The following is a 17,707-nucleotide window of genomic DNA, read 5'->3' as shown; positions in this document are numbered from 1 at the left end:
TTTGAAAATGACACTCAGAAAACAGCCTGGGAAAAGAGGTTCTGATAGCATATCTTTTTATTATTTGACCTTTCAAATTACTTCCTCAGGGAGGTAGAAGACATATTGGAAGAAAGGAAGGAGGGAAGGAAGGAAGAAAAGAAGACCTAGAGATATAGCTGAAAGGGAACACTGCTTCTCTTGGGTACTTGGATTCATTCTGGACATCTCCTCAGGATGTAACCTCAGGCATTTTGGTGAGATTTACTATTATTTTTCTTTTTTACTATAACTTATTTTTATCCCAGATAAATATATGACCAAGGTAGATCATGAGAGTGAAAATGGAAGTCCCAGAAATTTTCCCTGAAAGACAAAAATAAGATTTTGGGGAAAACTTTCTGAATTTTTGATCTGCTGACATGATGCCTATTCAACTTTAGAAAATTCCAGCAAAAAACGGCTTAAATCATTTTCGTGTCTTTGCAAAGAACTGTTCAACTTTAGATTAAAGTTTAAGCTAATAAATCATTGATTCATCCCATTTTTAATCAAGGCCTTTCTATTTGTTTCTGTTTTTTCTATATGTAAGAGAAATGAAGACATAGCCAAAATGTCATCATGTCTTGCCCAAATCTCCTAAGTGCTGAAACTTTAATGAAAACATGTGATGTTTTCCCAGATAAATTAGAGAATATCTTTTATGAAAGCACATATCTGGACATTTGTAGTCCAAAGGAGATGTAAAAATGGTGAATGCTGAGACCAGATACATACAGAAAGCCTATGGCAAAATGTCTACATTTACACTTTGTAAATTAATTTTCTCTCTCCCTCCCTCCTTCTCTCTCTCTTAACCATTCCCCTCCTATCCCAAATTCTCTATTTATTTATTTGCCTTTCAGGGTGTTTTGTTGAAGACCACTATCACAAAGGTGCATTCTCAAATAGAAGAGTTTGAATGGGATCAAAAATGAATCTCATCGAACACTCCCACTTACCTGCCATGGATGAATTTTCTCTTTCTGACAATTTATTTGGTAAGTTGCCAAGTTCATTTGAATATAAGTAAAAACAAACTGTAATTTGGAAATACATGAGAAAAAATTCTAGATGGTCAGTCCAGAAAATGTTCTTATTCCTTCTAAGTACTCAATAAACGTTAGCTACTATGCAAGATTAGAGGTAGGTTGGACCTTGGATTCATTGAACCTAATGGTCTTCTTTTTTATAGATGAGGACTGCAAGACTCAGAGAGCTTTGTGACTTGTCCAAGGCCATGAGGCTAGATAATTAACAGAGGTGAGAGTAGAAAAGTGTTCCTGCTGTAGGGCTAATTCTCATATTATTGTAGCATGCACTAAAGCATGAAATCATGATTCTTATGGTTTAATATTATACCTACTAAAGGCTAAGTTTACTTAAGTCTCAGCTCTGCAGTAGGTCTCCTTTCCACCATTCTTCCAGTGCTGGGGGACATATGGCACTGTGTCAGAATTAGTCACTTAAGCTCGGTTGAGGACAAATTGTACTAGATTGTTTTCAGTAGATCTGTAACTAGATGATACCATAAAATGATATATTGCTCCACTTTATACATTTACAAAAAAATCTCGCTATCAACAGTTTCAATTTAGGAAATCAGCAAACAGTCAGCAGGGCAATATTTTGGGTGGGGCAGGGAGGATTTCTGCCACTCTTAGAATAATTCCCTTCTGCCTAATGGCTCTGCTGGGAGGCTTGGATGCTCCCAGTTTTTCACTGTACTAATATAGACCATGGGAGAGTATGATATCAAGTGAGAATACAAACACTTGAAATTCCACAAAATTCAATGTGTTAAGGCATGATCCCCTGTTTGGTTGCAGGCATCCCTGGAGATATTAATTAATAGCTTAGGCTATTACCTACCAGTCATTAGCGTCTTAGTGAGAATGGTTTATCAAGTCGTTTCCAGGAAGTCATTATTTGTATTACATGCCTATTTACATGTCTACCTGCCCCCATACAGTATAAGAGCATTTAAGGAAAGAGAACATATTTTATTAATCCTAGTATGCATTTGATAAATAAGAATCAATTAATAAATAATAGAAGAGAAGGAGAAACAAAGTTTAGGGGAAAAAGAGATGTTTGTCAGTAACTCTCAGAGAGACCAAAGGCAGCAGTAATTATTTATGAAATGCCACTTCTTGGACATACTTGCTGGGTCTTATTTCTTCCAGTTGACTTTTCTTCATCCTGTGGATGCAGTCAAGGGCAGTGGGATGTCTACCTCCATGTCCAGACACTTGACCATTTACTTCTGGCCTACTCTTTTATGGGTCCTTAATATAATCAGCATATAGACATCTTTCTAATTTTTGCTCTACGAATTAGAACACGCAGGATAAGTAGGACTGTAGGTGCATATCATAAACTAAGGAAAATTCCACTTAAGATTATTTTTTCTCATAAAAACTCCATTTTCTGCTCTGAAACTTTATGATTGCATATTAAGATCTCCAAGCAAGTACATCAGGTTGAAGGCTGATCTCAGCAGCCATGAGGTGGAAAAGATGTGAGTAATAGAGAAAAAGTTGTGAGGGGGCTGTCAAGTTAGAGACATCTGAAAATGATTGCTAAGGAAGCACTGTGACTCCTGCTTTCAGTGTTGCTTTTCCCTCATCTCTCCTTTGCTGGACCACATTCTTATCCAGTTTCTCAACACTTCATTTCAGGTTTCTGAGACTATATAGTACGAGATGCATGAGCTGCAATGCACAGCTGTTATTCCCGGTTGGAGCAGTCTCCTCAAGTCTTCTTCTGGTCCCCTCTCCTAGTAAACTCATCTGAACCGTGTGTGACCATTGGGACTCCTTTCCCTTTTCCCTGTTAAGTTCTAGGGCCAGGTCTAAGCATTTTTTCCACATCTCTTTCCCTCAGGGCCTCAGTCTCACTCCACTCAACATACCCGAGCTAAAGGTATGCCAAACGGGAGGATGAAGAGCATTTGATTCGTTTATTCCTCCTTCCCATCTTCTTTTGTGTCCTGATGACACTGATGGATTCTATGGACCGCTCATCCTGAGCTTAAGGTGCAGAGCACCAGCGAAAAGACTGTGGCCCACGGATGGGTAACCCACATACCTAACTCACCACTCCTGGATTTAGAGATATGCCAGAGATTCAGAAGTGTTAACTCATGGGCTCAACTAGCCGGAGAGCTGGACTCTTTTCCAATAGTCTAACTGAGTAATCAAAAACAGCAGTCATGTCGTTACAAGAAGGGCAAGTGAGGTTTATAGTATAGCATATGGATAGCTATCATTTCTTCCACCCAAATGTTGAACACTGACTATATGCTGGGTCTTGGAATAAAACAGAGAATAAGTCAGGCAAGATCCTTATGGAGGGTAGACTCAAAGAAATATGCAAATAAATAAACAGAACAGTATCACATAGCGGAAAGTGCTATGAAAAAAACAAACGGGGTGATGTCATAGTAACTGACAGGGTGGGGCTGCTCTAACTGGTCTGGTCAGGGAAGGCCCCTGAGGAGTTCATAATTGAGCTGAGACCAAAAGACAAGAAGCCAAGGAGAACATTGTAGGCAGAGGAAATAGCAAATGCAAAGGCCTAGAGTCTAAAATGGACTTGGAAGGGCCTTGTCTTCTCATTTTTGTTTAGGGCAGTCGAAAGAGTCTAGTGAACTGGCTGTGGACTCTGCATTTTCATTAACCAGCATTGATAAAAGGAGATTCTTAGACTGGGAATTCTAGGATGCCTGTCTAGTTTTAACATTTGAGTCCACAAATTGTTACAGTTGTTGTGTCAGGAAGTGGTGACTTGGACTCAGTGGTACTCACCTGGCACATGATACGACTTTTAAGGTGGCCCTGGGCATGGTCCCCCCCTTGCAGGTTACTCTAAAGGCCATCATTAGATCTCAACTTTAAGACGTTGAGAAGGTGACTTGAAGCTTAATCAATAAATAATAATGCACACTCTCTAATGGGCTTGGAGACACTAATTACCTGTTAAGTGAGGACTTTCAGCTTCTTCTAGAGAGGGCTCTGGACACCTCACTCTCCAAAGCTTAGCTTAAGGTGAAGGGGAAGCATCTCCACCCATATAAATGGTTACCCTGAGCCTGAAGCAAGGACTTGTGTGCAGGCAGTTCATGTTAGAGGTGATCCCAAGGAGCAGAAGTGAAGGATTGGGGTGATGAGACAGGGAAAGAGGGAAAACCAACATGAGGTGAGTTATGAAGATCTCTGCTGTGGCCAAAGGGAGCTTGATCCCAGTGGGAGTAGCATAGAGAATTGTCCACTGAGGCACCAGGTACTGGGTCAGTTAATAACTGGCCTCTGATTCCCATTAGTTGAGGGTTGCCCCATGGGGCATTAACTCCCCTGCACTTCTGGGCTGTGCTTTTGCTGCTCCAAGTGGAATCAGGCCAAGTGGTCTCCTGTGGTATTGGAGAATTTCTAGGTAGAAAGCAAAAAGATGGGCAGCATGCTCTTGAAATGACAGGCTGTCAACATGAGGTTGAGATGATCATTTGCTACAGCTACAGCTGAATTGAGAGGTGGGCCCAAGGACGTGACCATCACCAGGGAGATCTGCCACACAGTATAAATGTAATTTCCCCCCAAAATCAATCCAAATACTCAAAGGAAGGCTAAGATTTGTTCTGTAGCTATTTTCTCAAGCTGGTCCTAGTAAAAAAGAAGGAAAGAAGTTAGGACAGAATGGAATTATAGAGATGGGGCTGGCATCACCTCTGTGACGTTCTTTAATTTCTTCTGGTGTCACACATCCCTGACAAATTCAGATGGGAATCTAGCTCATCGGTAACTCAATCCACACATAGCATGAGGAATGGAAGGACATAGTGACATAACAGAGATGTCTCCTTTCCTTTGGGATTTCCTGTAAGCCAGGAAACTTGGCCAAAGATTAATTTAGTGGCTTAAGAAAAGTTTCTCTGATGAATGAAGAAGGCAGGGTCTTTATGCAATTAGTGCATAATAAAAGGTAATAATGGCAAAGTCCATAGCTTCCCACTGTTTGACATAGTGAATAGGGTAGGTGGTGGCATGTTAGTGAAAATCTGTGTATTCTTTTAGCAAGATGTGGTTTAAGAACTCAAAAAATCACAGAATTTTAAAAGTAAGTCAACAGAAAAGCATTCTAATAATAGCACAGAATAAGCAAGAAAAGGTGCTTATTGCTCCCATACTGAGTGTTCCCAGTGAGTCCTGGTTCGCTTAGCTCCATGATACTGGGAAAAGTTCACTGAATGTGAGTGGAAATAAGAATTAAATTGAAAGAATGAAAGTCTCAGAGGCAATTGAGATTCTCTGAACTTCAGTTTTCTTCCCTATAAAATGGGGATAGTAATGACGCTCACTTCACAGCTTGTTGGCAGGATTGAATGGCTGTGTGGGAAAGTGTTCTGTAAACTTCAAGGCATCATAAAACAGTATAATTAATCCAGGGTTTGAAATGTAGTTGTTATTATTTAAATTGTTGAAATGATAAACACCACTCTACTCATTAAAGGGAGGAAGTTAATGTTTATCTTAACATTGTGGAGTGCAAAGAATTTTCAAGGAGCCAACAAAAACCAATAGTATGGAAATAAATTTGTGGGTGCCCTAAAGAAAGAAACACATGTTCTGTCTCATCTTGGCATTACAGTGTTGCTAACAATAGCTATGGAATCCACATTTTTATATTATTTTTTATTATTGTATTTAATAGTCTTTCCAAAGCCCCATTCTGAATGAGGCCCAGCAAGTGGCAGGAGGCATACCCCGTATAACCCTACTCACTTTGATTCCATTTCCTTTAGCTATTTCTTGTTACTTTATGCTTCTCTCAGCTCTTTGTACCTATTTTCTCTGGGTAGCTTTATTTTTATTAGAAGATACTCACTTTGGAATCTGGTTCTTGCTGATGTCTTTTGCTTAAATTAAAAGAGTCTTTCAGAAGTTACCAAATCAGCCAGATGTTTTAAAATACAATTAAAATCTTTAGATGCAGTTTTGTGGAATATTTCTACATTGATTTAACATATTTTTCCATCTCACTGAGTTTAATTCAAGTGAATGTAGCTCTGAAGCTATGGGTGAATCAAAGCTGAAAGTTTCCAGAAGATAGAAAGATACCATTGGCTCAGACAAAACGAGGCTTTGTTTCAGCATAATTTAAATATTTTGTCACTACTGTTTCTTACCCACATCTCTTCTACAGATTGAAGCAACCTCTAAGATTTTTATTAATTCACTATGACTTTGGTTTTTGCTCTCCCAGGAATCTCAGATCTGGTACTCTTGTTAATGGAGTTAAAAAATAGGAGAAGTTAGGCTGGCCCCATGGCGTAGCGGTCAAGTGTGCACACTCTACTGCTGGGGCCTGGGTTCAGATCCCGGGCATGCACTGATGCTCCGCTTGTCAGGCCATGCTGTGGCGTCCCATATAAAGTGGAGGAAGATGGGCGCAGATGTTAGCCCAGGGCCAATCTTCCTCAGCAAAAAGAGGAGGATTGGTATGGATGTTAGCTCAGGGTTGATCTTCCTTGCAAAAAAAAAACGAAATGGGAGAAGGAAAAGAAGTATTGAAAGATATTTTATAATAAGGAATTCCTTATTATAAAATAGATTACTGCTTCTTTTAGATACGGCATGCGTAGTTTGGAAAAGGCATGCAATGAGAAGAATTATAGAGAAATTGGCAAATCCATTGCTGACAAAGGCCTGGCTCTCAACCTTACAGGCTAAGAAACAGATGTCAGGGACACTCAGAATAACCAAGCTGAGAAAGGTTGACTATAAAAATTATATTGCAAATTTATACATTTATAGCAATAAAAAGAATTGTGGTAATAATAACAGCTACCATTTCTTGAGTGCTTTCTACATGTCAGGCATCGTGCTAAATATATTTTAGATTTGCTAGCAGACTTCCTGTGTTCAATCCCATCTCTGCCATTTACTGGTATGTGGTCTTAGGCAAATTCCTTGACTTTGGACAAGTTACTTGCCTTTTTAAATAAAGTTCTCAGAAGAATGCCTGGCCCGTCATAAATACTCTATAACTATTTGCCACTAATATTAATTTTCATAACACCCCAATAAGGTAGATGCCATTATTAGTCCCCATTTTACTGGTGAGAAAATGGAGATTTAACGGTGTTGAATAATCTGCTTAAAGTTCCATAGATATAAGTAGGCAACCAAAATATAATTGGGACAAGGAATCAGAATTGAATGATTAAGGATCCAGGCTAAGAGAACACTCTTATTCACCTTCTCAGTGGAGAAAGGCTTTCCAATGAGGTTGTATCAATCAGAGTCTGTTGGTCAAGTCTTGTCTCAAGGATAGTTCTCAGAAAAGCATTGCCAACGTTTGCTCTGGGACTTCTTTTTTTTCATGGCTTCATAGTTGATGTCTCCACTTGTCATGATTGGAGTATCATTAACATTACTCCCAAGTACCACCTACAACAGAGCTGTCCAATAGAACTTTCTATGATGATGAAAATGTTCTAGATCCACTTTGTCCAATATAGTAGCCACTATCCATACGTGGCTATTGAACACTTAAAATGTAACTAGTGTAACTGAGGAACTGATTCTAATTTTATTTAATTTAAATGAATGTAAACTTAAATAGCCATATATGGCTAGTGGCTATTGTTTCAGACAGTACAGGCCTACAAGGAAAAAAATGTATTTTTATAAAAAAAAATAACATGAGGTAGTTGGTCATCACTGAGAGAGAAGCAAAGGGATTCAGTCAGTCTTATTATGAGAACATTCTGTGTGAATTTCACTCAGCAACAAGGGTTTCTTGGATCAGCTAAACTATCCTGCTCATTTCCCTTTTAGTATAGAAGTTTCTGAGGGCAACAGACAGGCCCATTTGTTTGACCAATGAAAAACTCAGTAGAGAATTCTTGAAATATAAGACTCAGAGATAGTTTGTCCTGGTTCACATCTTTTGGGCAGCTCTTCTGCCTGAGATCCTCTCAAGGCAGTGATAGCTCTTGAGTTATCCCTCTCCTCTCCTCCCTTGAGGAGAGGAGAATGAGGTCAGAAGTAAACTGAGGATTGAGAACAGCTTTGCAAATGGTAACCCTTGATTGAGCAATCCAAATTGAAATACACTCATGGGGCATCACCCTTTACCTCTTTCTTGGCAGTTAGGGCAAGAGTGCTTTAGTTTTTCAACCACAGGGTTTTGAGTCAGAAGACCTTAGGTAGAGTCCTAGCTTTATCCCTTAATAACTGAGTGACTTTAGACAAATCACTTAATCTCACTGAGTAGCATTTCTGAGTCTGTAAAACAGGGTAGAAGATAGTGGGCATTGTAAATAATACCTTCCTCAAAGGGGGCAAGTAAGGATCAAATGAGATAATGCGTGGGGAACCACTAAGTAAACTTGTAAATGCTGTAGAAATGTCTTAGTAATGATTATGACGTTTATATAGATCACTTTTGCCTTTTAAAACTGCTTTCATATTTATTATGTCATTTTATCTTGACCACAGGTCTATGAGGGAAGTAGGGCAGGAATTATTATCTATGTTTTACCATCTGTTGATGTAGACAAATGAGGCCCATGGAGGCTGAGAGATGGCCTAAGGTTATACAGTGTGTCTGGTTGCATTATGCCTGAGCTCAACCCTGGACCTACTGAGTCCTATTCTAAAGCCCTCTATTCTAAAAAATAACCAACAGTCACAAGCCTGATATCCAAATTATGCTGCAGAAATTATTCCTACTCAATAAGCCACCCTACAATATGAGTCCAAAACTGAATAATCATAATATGAATATAATGATGGTGGGTAGCTGCCCACTGTGCTAAGCACTTTATAAATATTGTTTTATTCAATCCTCATAATAACTCTGTGAAGTTGTGTGATTCTCAGTCCCATTTTATTGGTGAGGAAATTGGGCAGAAAATGGTTCAGGAATTTGTCCATGGTCCACAGAGCTAGTGAGTGCCAAGGGGGCCTGGATGTATTAGTTTGCTAAGGCTGCAGTAATGAAGTACCACAGACTGGGTGGCTTAAACAACAGAAATGCATTGTCTCACTGTTCTGGAGGCTAGAAGTCCAAAATCAAGGTGTTGGCAGGGTTGGTTTCTTCTGAAGGCTGTGAGGGAAGGATCTCTTCCTGGCCTCTCTCCTGGGCTTATAGATGACTGTCTTTTTGCTGTGTCTCTTCACGTTGTCTTCTCTCTATGTATGTCTGTCTCTGTGAGCAAATTTCCCATTTGTATAAGGACACCAGTCAAATGGGATTAGGAACCAACCTAATGATCTCATTTTAACTTGATTACCTCTATAAAGACCCTGTCTCCAAATAATGTCACATGCTGAGGTACTGGGGGTTAGAGAGTCAACATACTAATTTTAGGGGGACACGATTCCGCCCATAACGTTGGATAGAAGCCCAGATCAATTGGCCACACACTGTTAAGCATTATGCGTTAATGCTTCCTGACATTACAAAATTAGACCATTCTGAAGCCCTTTGATAGGAGCAAAATCAAGACCCACAGCATGGCACTTGACCCCTAAATCTACTTTTAGAGCCACTGAACAGAAATCTACCCCTTAAAAGTTCTTAAATTGGAAAGTACTCCCCAAAAATGTTTATCTAAGAGACTGGTTTCCAGCTTACTAGGCAATTTGGCATCGGGGACTTTTCTCATAAACATTTACAAATATTCTGCTCCGTAATGAAGTTAATCAGTAAGCCACACAACCTCTGGCCTCTGTCACTCCTTACCCAGTCTCATTTTCAGTTGCTGTGAGTAAGCTGAGAATGGTAATGCGGGTTCAGGAGTTAGAAAATCCAATTCAAATTAGTCCTTGACACAGCCGCGCATCGTCAGGATTTGTCTTGGAAATGATGAGTGTGAAGCCCACTAAAGGTAGGACACTCTCACAGGTGCTCTTTGTTAAGCTTCTGCAACTGGACTGAGGAAATGCGGGGGACTTTTGTTTGAGATTATAGCAACAGATCTCAGTCAAAGATGGCTCAGTCAGAACCAGAAGACTAGGGTGGGGTAATTTTTATAGGGTTCTAGGCAGGGGAGTATCTCATCGAGATTAAATCTAAGTAGGTTTTCCCTAAAATTCTGCATTGAATATTACGTAAAATTAGCACCATTCTTTCAAGTTAAACAGTAGGCAGTTCTAACATTAATGCCTGTGGGCACTTGAAAAAACATTGTAAAGTACATTCTTAAATGCAATGTTTTAAAAATGGCAAATCTGAGATCCCAGTGGGTCACGAAATCTATTTTGTGGCTTGTGACCAGCATTAAAAAATAGAATAGAATAGAAATGTCAGAGTGCACCTCAAGAAGTAAGGATAAGTGTTATTTCATAGAAATTTTGTTATACTACTTATACATATGTATAAGTGTGTACAGGGGTCATGATATAAAATGTATTTTAAATTATGGATTGAGGTGAGAAAAATAAAAAGAGATTGAGAAACACTAATTTGCTGAACTAGTTTCATAGATTTTTCCCAATAGTCTATGGAAAACCAGATGAGTAAAGAGTTCAGCTTTAGGCCTGGGCTATTTGTTTTCTCTGAAGTAAAACATAGATTGTAATTAAAACATAGACAGTATACTGTAATATTGTCTTTTTTAATATTTCTCTCAAAACAGAATCTTACCTTTTAAATTTCCAGCTAAGAGAGAAACCAATCATTTTTACAACAATTACAATTTTGAACATATTTTTAATCGTAGACTTGGCAGCATGCTATTTTGTTTAAATGTGATATTTAAAAGAGACTGGCACTGTATTTAATGGAAATTAGTTGGAAGGCTGCGGAAGCAAATTTTCCATCATGTCAGTATAACAAACATTTATTAAACGTTTATACTGTGTCAGGCTTTGTGTAAGTGCCAGGAATGAAAAGAAAAAGGAAATATAATATATTACCCAAAGAGTTCACAGACTAACCATAACAATAACAAAAATGTATTGAATGTTTATGCTGTGCCAGGTACTATACAGTCTATGTTCTTTGTCTTAGTTTATCTTTACTACAACCTCTCACCTAGATACTGTATTATTCCAGTTTTATGGAGGAAGGAACAGAAGCACAAAGAAATTCAATGTCTTTCCCTAGTTCATACATCTAGCACATCGTGGATGAACTGAATCCAGATTTGTCCACGCAGTAGGGCCCTCGCAACCATTATGTCATACCACCTAACTTCAGTGTGGAAGATAAGCCTGTAAACAAACAAAAACGACAGTACATGCTTCTAAGTGCTGCAGTAGAGGTGTGTACAGAGGGTAGGAGAGATTAATTCTACCTAGATGAGCTGTGACAGGCCTCACAGAGGAGGGGATCAGCTGACAAGCTGGGGAGAGGCACCAACATCACAAAGGCCTGGCACCAGGAAGAGCAAACAACTCCCGAAATGAAGCCATATCGTCTAGTTAAGAAACCATGGACTAGGAAATAAAGCAAGGCGGAAAAGGCAACTTCTCTATTCATGAAACATTTCAACAAACATTCATGAAACATTTACTATGGTCAGCAATTGTGCCAGGGATGAAAAACTGGATATAACCTGGGCCCTTTATTAGGCTCCTCAGAAACTCACTGATGAGATTATGGGAAAGTGCCATCCTTATTACATGAACCTGAGTCTCCCATTTAGGTACACAGTGCTTCTGATCACCAAACTCCTTAGAGCTGCGCTGTCTATTATGGTAGTCATTAGCCACATAGCTATCTAATTTTAACTTTTAATTATTTAAAATGAAATAAAATGAAAAATTCATTTCTTCATGATCACTAGCCATATTACAAATGCTCAATATTCCATATGGTTAGTGGCCACCATATTGGTAGGTATAGAACACTTCCATCATCTCAGAAAGTTCCCTTAGATGGTATTCCTTTAGAAAAACTATTAAATACTGGAGACTCTCTACCCAGAAGAATTTTGCTTTCCTTTGCAGGGGGTCTCAGACTCCCCCAGAGTCCATTCAAGTGTTCCCATTTAAGAACTCTTTTCTAAACTCTAATGGAGAATTGTCATAAAGGAATCCAGATTCTCCCACTCCTTGATAGACTGATACCCAGAAAGCACCATTAAGTTCAAATTTCAATATATATACATATTTTCCCTTCATTGGGAAAATTGAAGTAGAAGTAAATTTACCCTTTCAGAAAGCACACTCTAACGTTGACTTACTTCTGCCCCCTTTACATCTTATGCTCTATCAGAAAATTCTGTATTTGTTTACCTGGTTTTATCCTAGCCCTTGACATATCCCTCCCCTCCTCAACACACACACAAACAAGAGAAAGGCTGGGGCTTTTCTATCTGTTTTCTGTCTGTCTTGTTCACTGTTGTATCCTCAGAGCCCAGCACAGTGTCTGGAAAATAGTAAGTGTTCAATATTTATTTATAAGTGAAAGAACTATTCTATAACTTGTGTCATCAAAACAGATTGATAGGTATTCATAATTACTAATTACCTATCATTAGAATCAGGATTTTGCTAGGTTCTTTAGGAAAGAAACATGTCTTTTTATGGCACTCAACTTATTAAAACTTTTCTCAACAACTCTATTTTATGCTCAGAACTACCTTATGAGACAGGAAGGCTGGGTGTTAATAGGCCCATTTTACAGAAGAAATTGAAACAAAAAATGTTAGGCATTTGTTCAAGGTCTCACAGTCAATTCACTGTGGAAGTCGTTCTAGTTCCACCATTTTGAAATATGTTGGCCATGCTGGTTTTTTGATTGTAAATTGCCTGTATATTTATTGTCTCTACTCTGTGGATATTTGGTGGAGACACTGTAAAACACTAGAAGTAGATGTGCTTTGGGAATAGAGGCACTATTTAATAATACGGTGTACTGATCTTATATTCTTACCACGTTTTGTTGTTTTCATGTAATAGAATCGATGCCTTTGTGAAATCTTTCCATTTTAATTGAGATGATTCCAGAGACTGATATAATATTGATACCATAATCTGACTTGAGTTGGGACCCCATTGTGTCTCTTGATTATTAAAAGATTTGTTTTGTTGAAATAGTGCTCAGAGATGTTGGAATTGTCATGTGAGGAGAAAAAAATTACACATATTCTTGGATTCTATAGAATCCAGATTCTATCATTAATTGATTATTTGACCTCAAGCAAGTTGCTTGACCTTACTGGATCTGTAGGCAGAGAGAAACTGGGGCTGGGGGTGGGGATGGGGAGTTGAGTGGGAGTAAGATGAATTGGAGGATAAAATCTGGGTATAAGTGTAAGTGAAACTAATGCTTTTAATGCTTTTTAGTTCTTTACAATTCTGTTCACTCCAGAAATTTTAGTGATATTTAGTTATTAAATAAATCAGGATTTTGCTTATATTTTATCTTCTCTTTTTTCTGTAATAACTCCATATTTTAATATTCTTCCATTTTCTGGTTATAATACAAAATACCATTGCCAAAACTTTTTGTCTGTCAGATATTCTGACTCAGTGCTGATTTTATATGGATAAGTCAGGCATGAAACAGAGGAAATTGATATTTGCACAGATATTGTATACTTTGTATTCTGTCAATCATTTCCTGGGTCAATGCAGAAGCATTCTTTTCAACAAACATTTAATATGCATGTACTCTACTTTGCCTTTGTAGAAAAGCCCTGAATTCTAATGCTCAAAGACTTAGTCATATAGAGATTTTAGATATGAAAAGCTGTACGATCATCCAGCACGGAGTTTTCTCTTGAAAGATGAGCAAAGGGAGGCCCAGACAGGATAGGTAAATACTGCATAACTAGATTCAGAGCCAGGATGCCCAGGGACTTACAGTCAGGGAAGACTTCCCAAGAGAAGTTACACTTAAAGGAAATTTAGAGATAATTGGAGAATAGTGAGGTGAAACTCTCAGAGGACACAGCTGTGTTGAGGAAGGTTCCAGGCTCAGGAAGCAGCATGTGGGAAAGGTCCTGAGTCTGGAAGCAGCAAGGCACATTCAAGGAACAGAGAAGTTGGAACATGGAAAATTCTGGAAAAGAAAGAAAGGGTAGGATCATGCAGAGCCTTGTAGGCCTCATTATAGGTTACCGGCATGCAGAGGCGTTAAAGGGACTAATGAACTCAAGCACAGAGGGAGGAAGAGAAATGCTGTTACTATCATGCTTTAAAGCATCACACATCTGAAATTATCCCAGAGAGAAGTGATTTTGCACATGGGCTTTGAAGTCAGACCCCCGAGTTCAAAACTCACCTACTGAGGTGGGTAGGAGTAAAGTTGCCTAACTTCTCTGTGCCTCAGGCTACTCATTTGTAAGTGGGGATAGTAATGGTACCCATCTCATAAGATTTTGTGAGAAAGAAGTGAGAATACACAAGTGCCCGACACTAAGAAGGACCCTATAATAAAGTTTTTTAATAATAATAGTATAATAATAGTAGCATCAACCATCTTTTCAGCATTGCAAAGAGCATTCTACATGTATAGATGCATAGATCCACGATCGCTAACTGACAATTCTAAATTTCAAAAACTCTGAAAATTCAACATTTTTTCCAAAGTTTGGCACAAACTTCTTTGGTGGCAAAACTTGACATGAGTGGATGTGAGGATATTTATGGCCTTTATTTATTCCTCTTAGTATGAATATTCATACATTTCACCATGGAAAATATTGCTGTTTGATTCTGGGTTCTGTCCTGGACAATGCTGGGAGACATAGCACTGTATTCTGTTCTAAAATCCAAATAATTCTGAATTCCAAAACACATGTGACGCCAAGGGTTTCAGATGAGGAGCTGTGGATCTGTATTATCTCGTTCATTGCTCAGCATAACCCTTGATATAGATACTTTCATCCAAAGCTTGCTGCTATAAAAACGGGTTCATCAATAGTTTAAGTAATTTGCTCCAAATCTCACTGCTCATGAGAGGTGGCACTGGAATTTCGGTCTAGGGTTGGCTGACTTGCTTTGAAGAATTAGACACATTTGTATATTCTTCTGTATCTTACTTGCAGCTATTAAATTTTTAGCATTTTGCATAATTTAAATATTTCTATTTTCTAAAGAGCCATAGTTTATGTTTCTGGGAAATAGAAGCATATGCACAATCTGATAGTTATTACCTAGATGTTATATAGATATGAGGTTCATTTCATAATAATGGCTGTAAGAGTAATAATTATTATTACTATTTTGATGGCAGCTATAATGTTGGCACATTACTATTTTGATGGCATACTTCTTGTGTCCCAAATATTTGGCAAAGTGCTTGCATTTTGCATTCCATTATCTTGTTTAATCCTTTCATCAACCTAATGAGGTAGGTGTCATACCCAGTTCTATGAAGAGAAAACAGACTTAAAGATCTTAAGTAAATAGCCACCATGCACACAGATAATAAGTAATAGAGCTGAGATTTGAACCAGGGTAGACTAATTCCAGGCACTGCATTCTTTTTTTTTTAAAACTCCTCCTTTTGTTTCATAATGATTAGACTAATGAATATACATGGCAAAAATTACGATCAGTAGAAAGATTGTGCAATCTCCCACCCCAGAAAACAATGCAACAATTTCACTTCCCACAGTCACCATCATCCAGTTTCTTTTGTATTGTGCAGAAATTTCCCTTGCATACACACACACACACATCATGTGGATATAGTTTTTAAATACTAACATAAATATACTCATTATAATATAGCTTAATTTTTTCAAATAGCACCATATCGTAGAAACTTTTCCATATTGGCACATATAGATCTAAACCATTGTTTCACATCTACATAGTATTTCAGTGTATGGGCGTAATATAATTTATTTAACCAGACTCCTATTTATGAATATTTCAATTGTTTCCTATTTATGGTTCTTACAAATGTTGCTGCAAATGAACATCTTTACACAAACACATCTTTACACATTTTTCATACAGATGTGAGCATATCCTTAAAATAAATTTTCTAGCAGTGGAGTTACTGGGTTAAAAGAGTATTTGAGTTTTAAATGTTGAAAGATATTGAGAAATTCCCCTCTGAGAATGTTTACTTTCCCAATAGTGTGTATTGTCAAACTTTTTTAAGCTTGATACATTTGAGGATGAAAACTGTGATATTTTCTATTACAGTTTCGATTTAAAGTTAATTATTGGTGAGGGTAAGCACATTTTTGTATGTTTATAAAACACTTGTTAGTATTTCTAAAAACTGTCCATTCATGTCCTCTATCCTTTTTTCCATGGCATATTGAATGTTTTCTGTGTTGAATGGTTTTTTAACACTCTTTTTTGCTTTTCTTTTTTAACATTCCTATTTGCTTTCATTTTTTCAATGTTGAATGTTTTCTTATTGGTTTGCAAGAGCTCTTCACAGATTAATGATATGAGTATTTGGTCTGTTCTCTTTGTTGCAGATATTTTTCTGAGCTTTTAATTTAGTCATCTAATCCTTTACATCGTTTATTTTTTTTGCTGTAAAAATGTTGTTAATTTTTACATAGTAAATTATTTCAGTCTTTTCTTAAATCCCACACTCCTAACCATGTGATAAACTGCCTCTCTAATTTATAGAATGATGACGTTAATTCCAGTTTTGTTGTCACTTTTGTTCAGGTGTCCTAACAGAACAAGTGGCAGGTCCTCTGGGGCAGAATCTAGAAGTGGAACCATACTTACAATACAACAATGTTCAGTTTCCCCAAGTTCAACCACAGATTTCCTCATCATCCTATTATTCCAACTTGGGCTTCTACCCCCAGCAGCCTGAAGAGTGGTACTCTCCTGGAATATATGAACTCAGGCGAATGCCAGCTGAGTCTCTCTACCAGGGAGAGACTGAGGTAGCAGAGATTCCTGTAACAAAGAAGGCCCGGCTGGGTGCGTCAGCAGGGAGAATAAAAGGGGATGAGCTGTGTGTTGTTTGTGGAGACAGAGCATCTGGATATCATTATAATGCACTGACCTGTGAGGGGTGCAAAGGTAAGCATCTTTTGGTTGGCAATTTTCTCCTTGTTACGGTTTTACCATATTGGTTGTTGAAATCCTTTACAGTGGATTCTTCCATTTTCCGAGATAACTTCCCAGTTTTTCCTCCTCTGCTTCTGCCTCTTTGTAACTCCTCACCTTCCTTGAGATGTCGTAGATCTCTAGGAGAAGCCTGTTAGAGTATTTAGCTTGGATATAAGTAAACTTTTTCCTATTCACAACCTCGTGTGTATTTATGATTGTGGGTTTTGTTTGTTTGTTTGTTTCTTAAAAAGAGAAACTGCTGAACTAATTTCTTTTAAAAGTAATATCTAGGAGAATAAGACTTTATTCAATAAATATTTTAAAATACATTTTCATGTACATTAGTTAATTGAGAAAGAGACAGAGGAAGAAAAACATAGGGAAAGAAAAAATTCAGTAATAATATTCAACAAATATTTCACTTCACAGGAACATAGATCTGTGAGAAATGCTGTGGGGGCATCAATGAAATTGCAATCCATTTAGAATGGGTAAAATATAACACATGAAACATGAAAATGACTCAATATAAAATCCCATGTGATTATTCTCCCTATGAGGGCACAGAAAATAAGTTTGTAAAATTTCAGAGAAAGGAACAGAGCAGACTAATAGGAGTATCTATTTATTTTTGTATTTGTTCATTCAACAAATATTTATGAAATGCCTAGCATGCATTAGGCACTCTGTTA

At 37.8% G+C, this 17,707-nt stretch overlaps 1 protein-coding gene across 3 annotated transcripts in view; it reads left to right on the top strand.

The window, feature by feature from the left end:
• Positions 1–928: 928 nt before the first annotated feature.
• The window catches only part of NR1H4 (nuclear receptor subfamily 1 group H member 4), a 61,567-nt gene continuing 44,788 nt past the window's right edge, over positions 929–17,707 (top strand). For 2 of the 3 annotated variants that reach the window (XM_087448591.1, XM_087448590.1), the window contains exons 1-2: positions 941–1,019; positions 16,620–16,985. In XM_087448591.1, the coding sequence (XP_087304717.1) occupies positions 941–1,019; positions 16,620–16,985 (445 nt within the window). Of the gene's footprint in view, positions 1,020–16,619; positions 16,986–17,707 lie in introns of all 3 variants that reach the window. The other variant, XM_014780288.2, reaches the window with a different exon arrangement.

Source organism: Ceratotherium simum, chromosome 25 (genome assembly GCF_057802395.1).
Source record: "Ceratotherium simum simum isolate JZ-2026a chromosome 25, ASM5780239v1, whole genome shotgun sequence".
Taxonomy (NCBI): Eukaryota; Metazoa; Chordata; class Mammalia; order Perissodactyla; family Rhinocerotidae; genus Ceratotherium; species Ceratotherium simum.
Note: the sequence above shows the minus strand (reverse complement) of the source record. Positions and strands in the feature narration are given on the sequence as shown.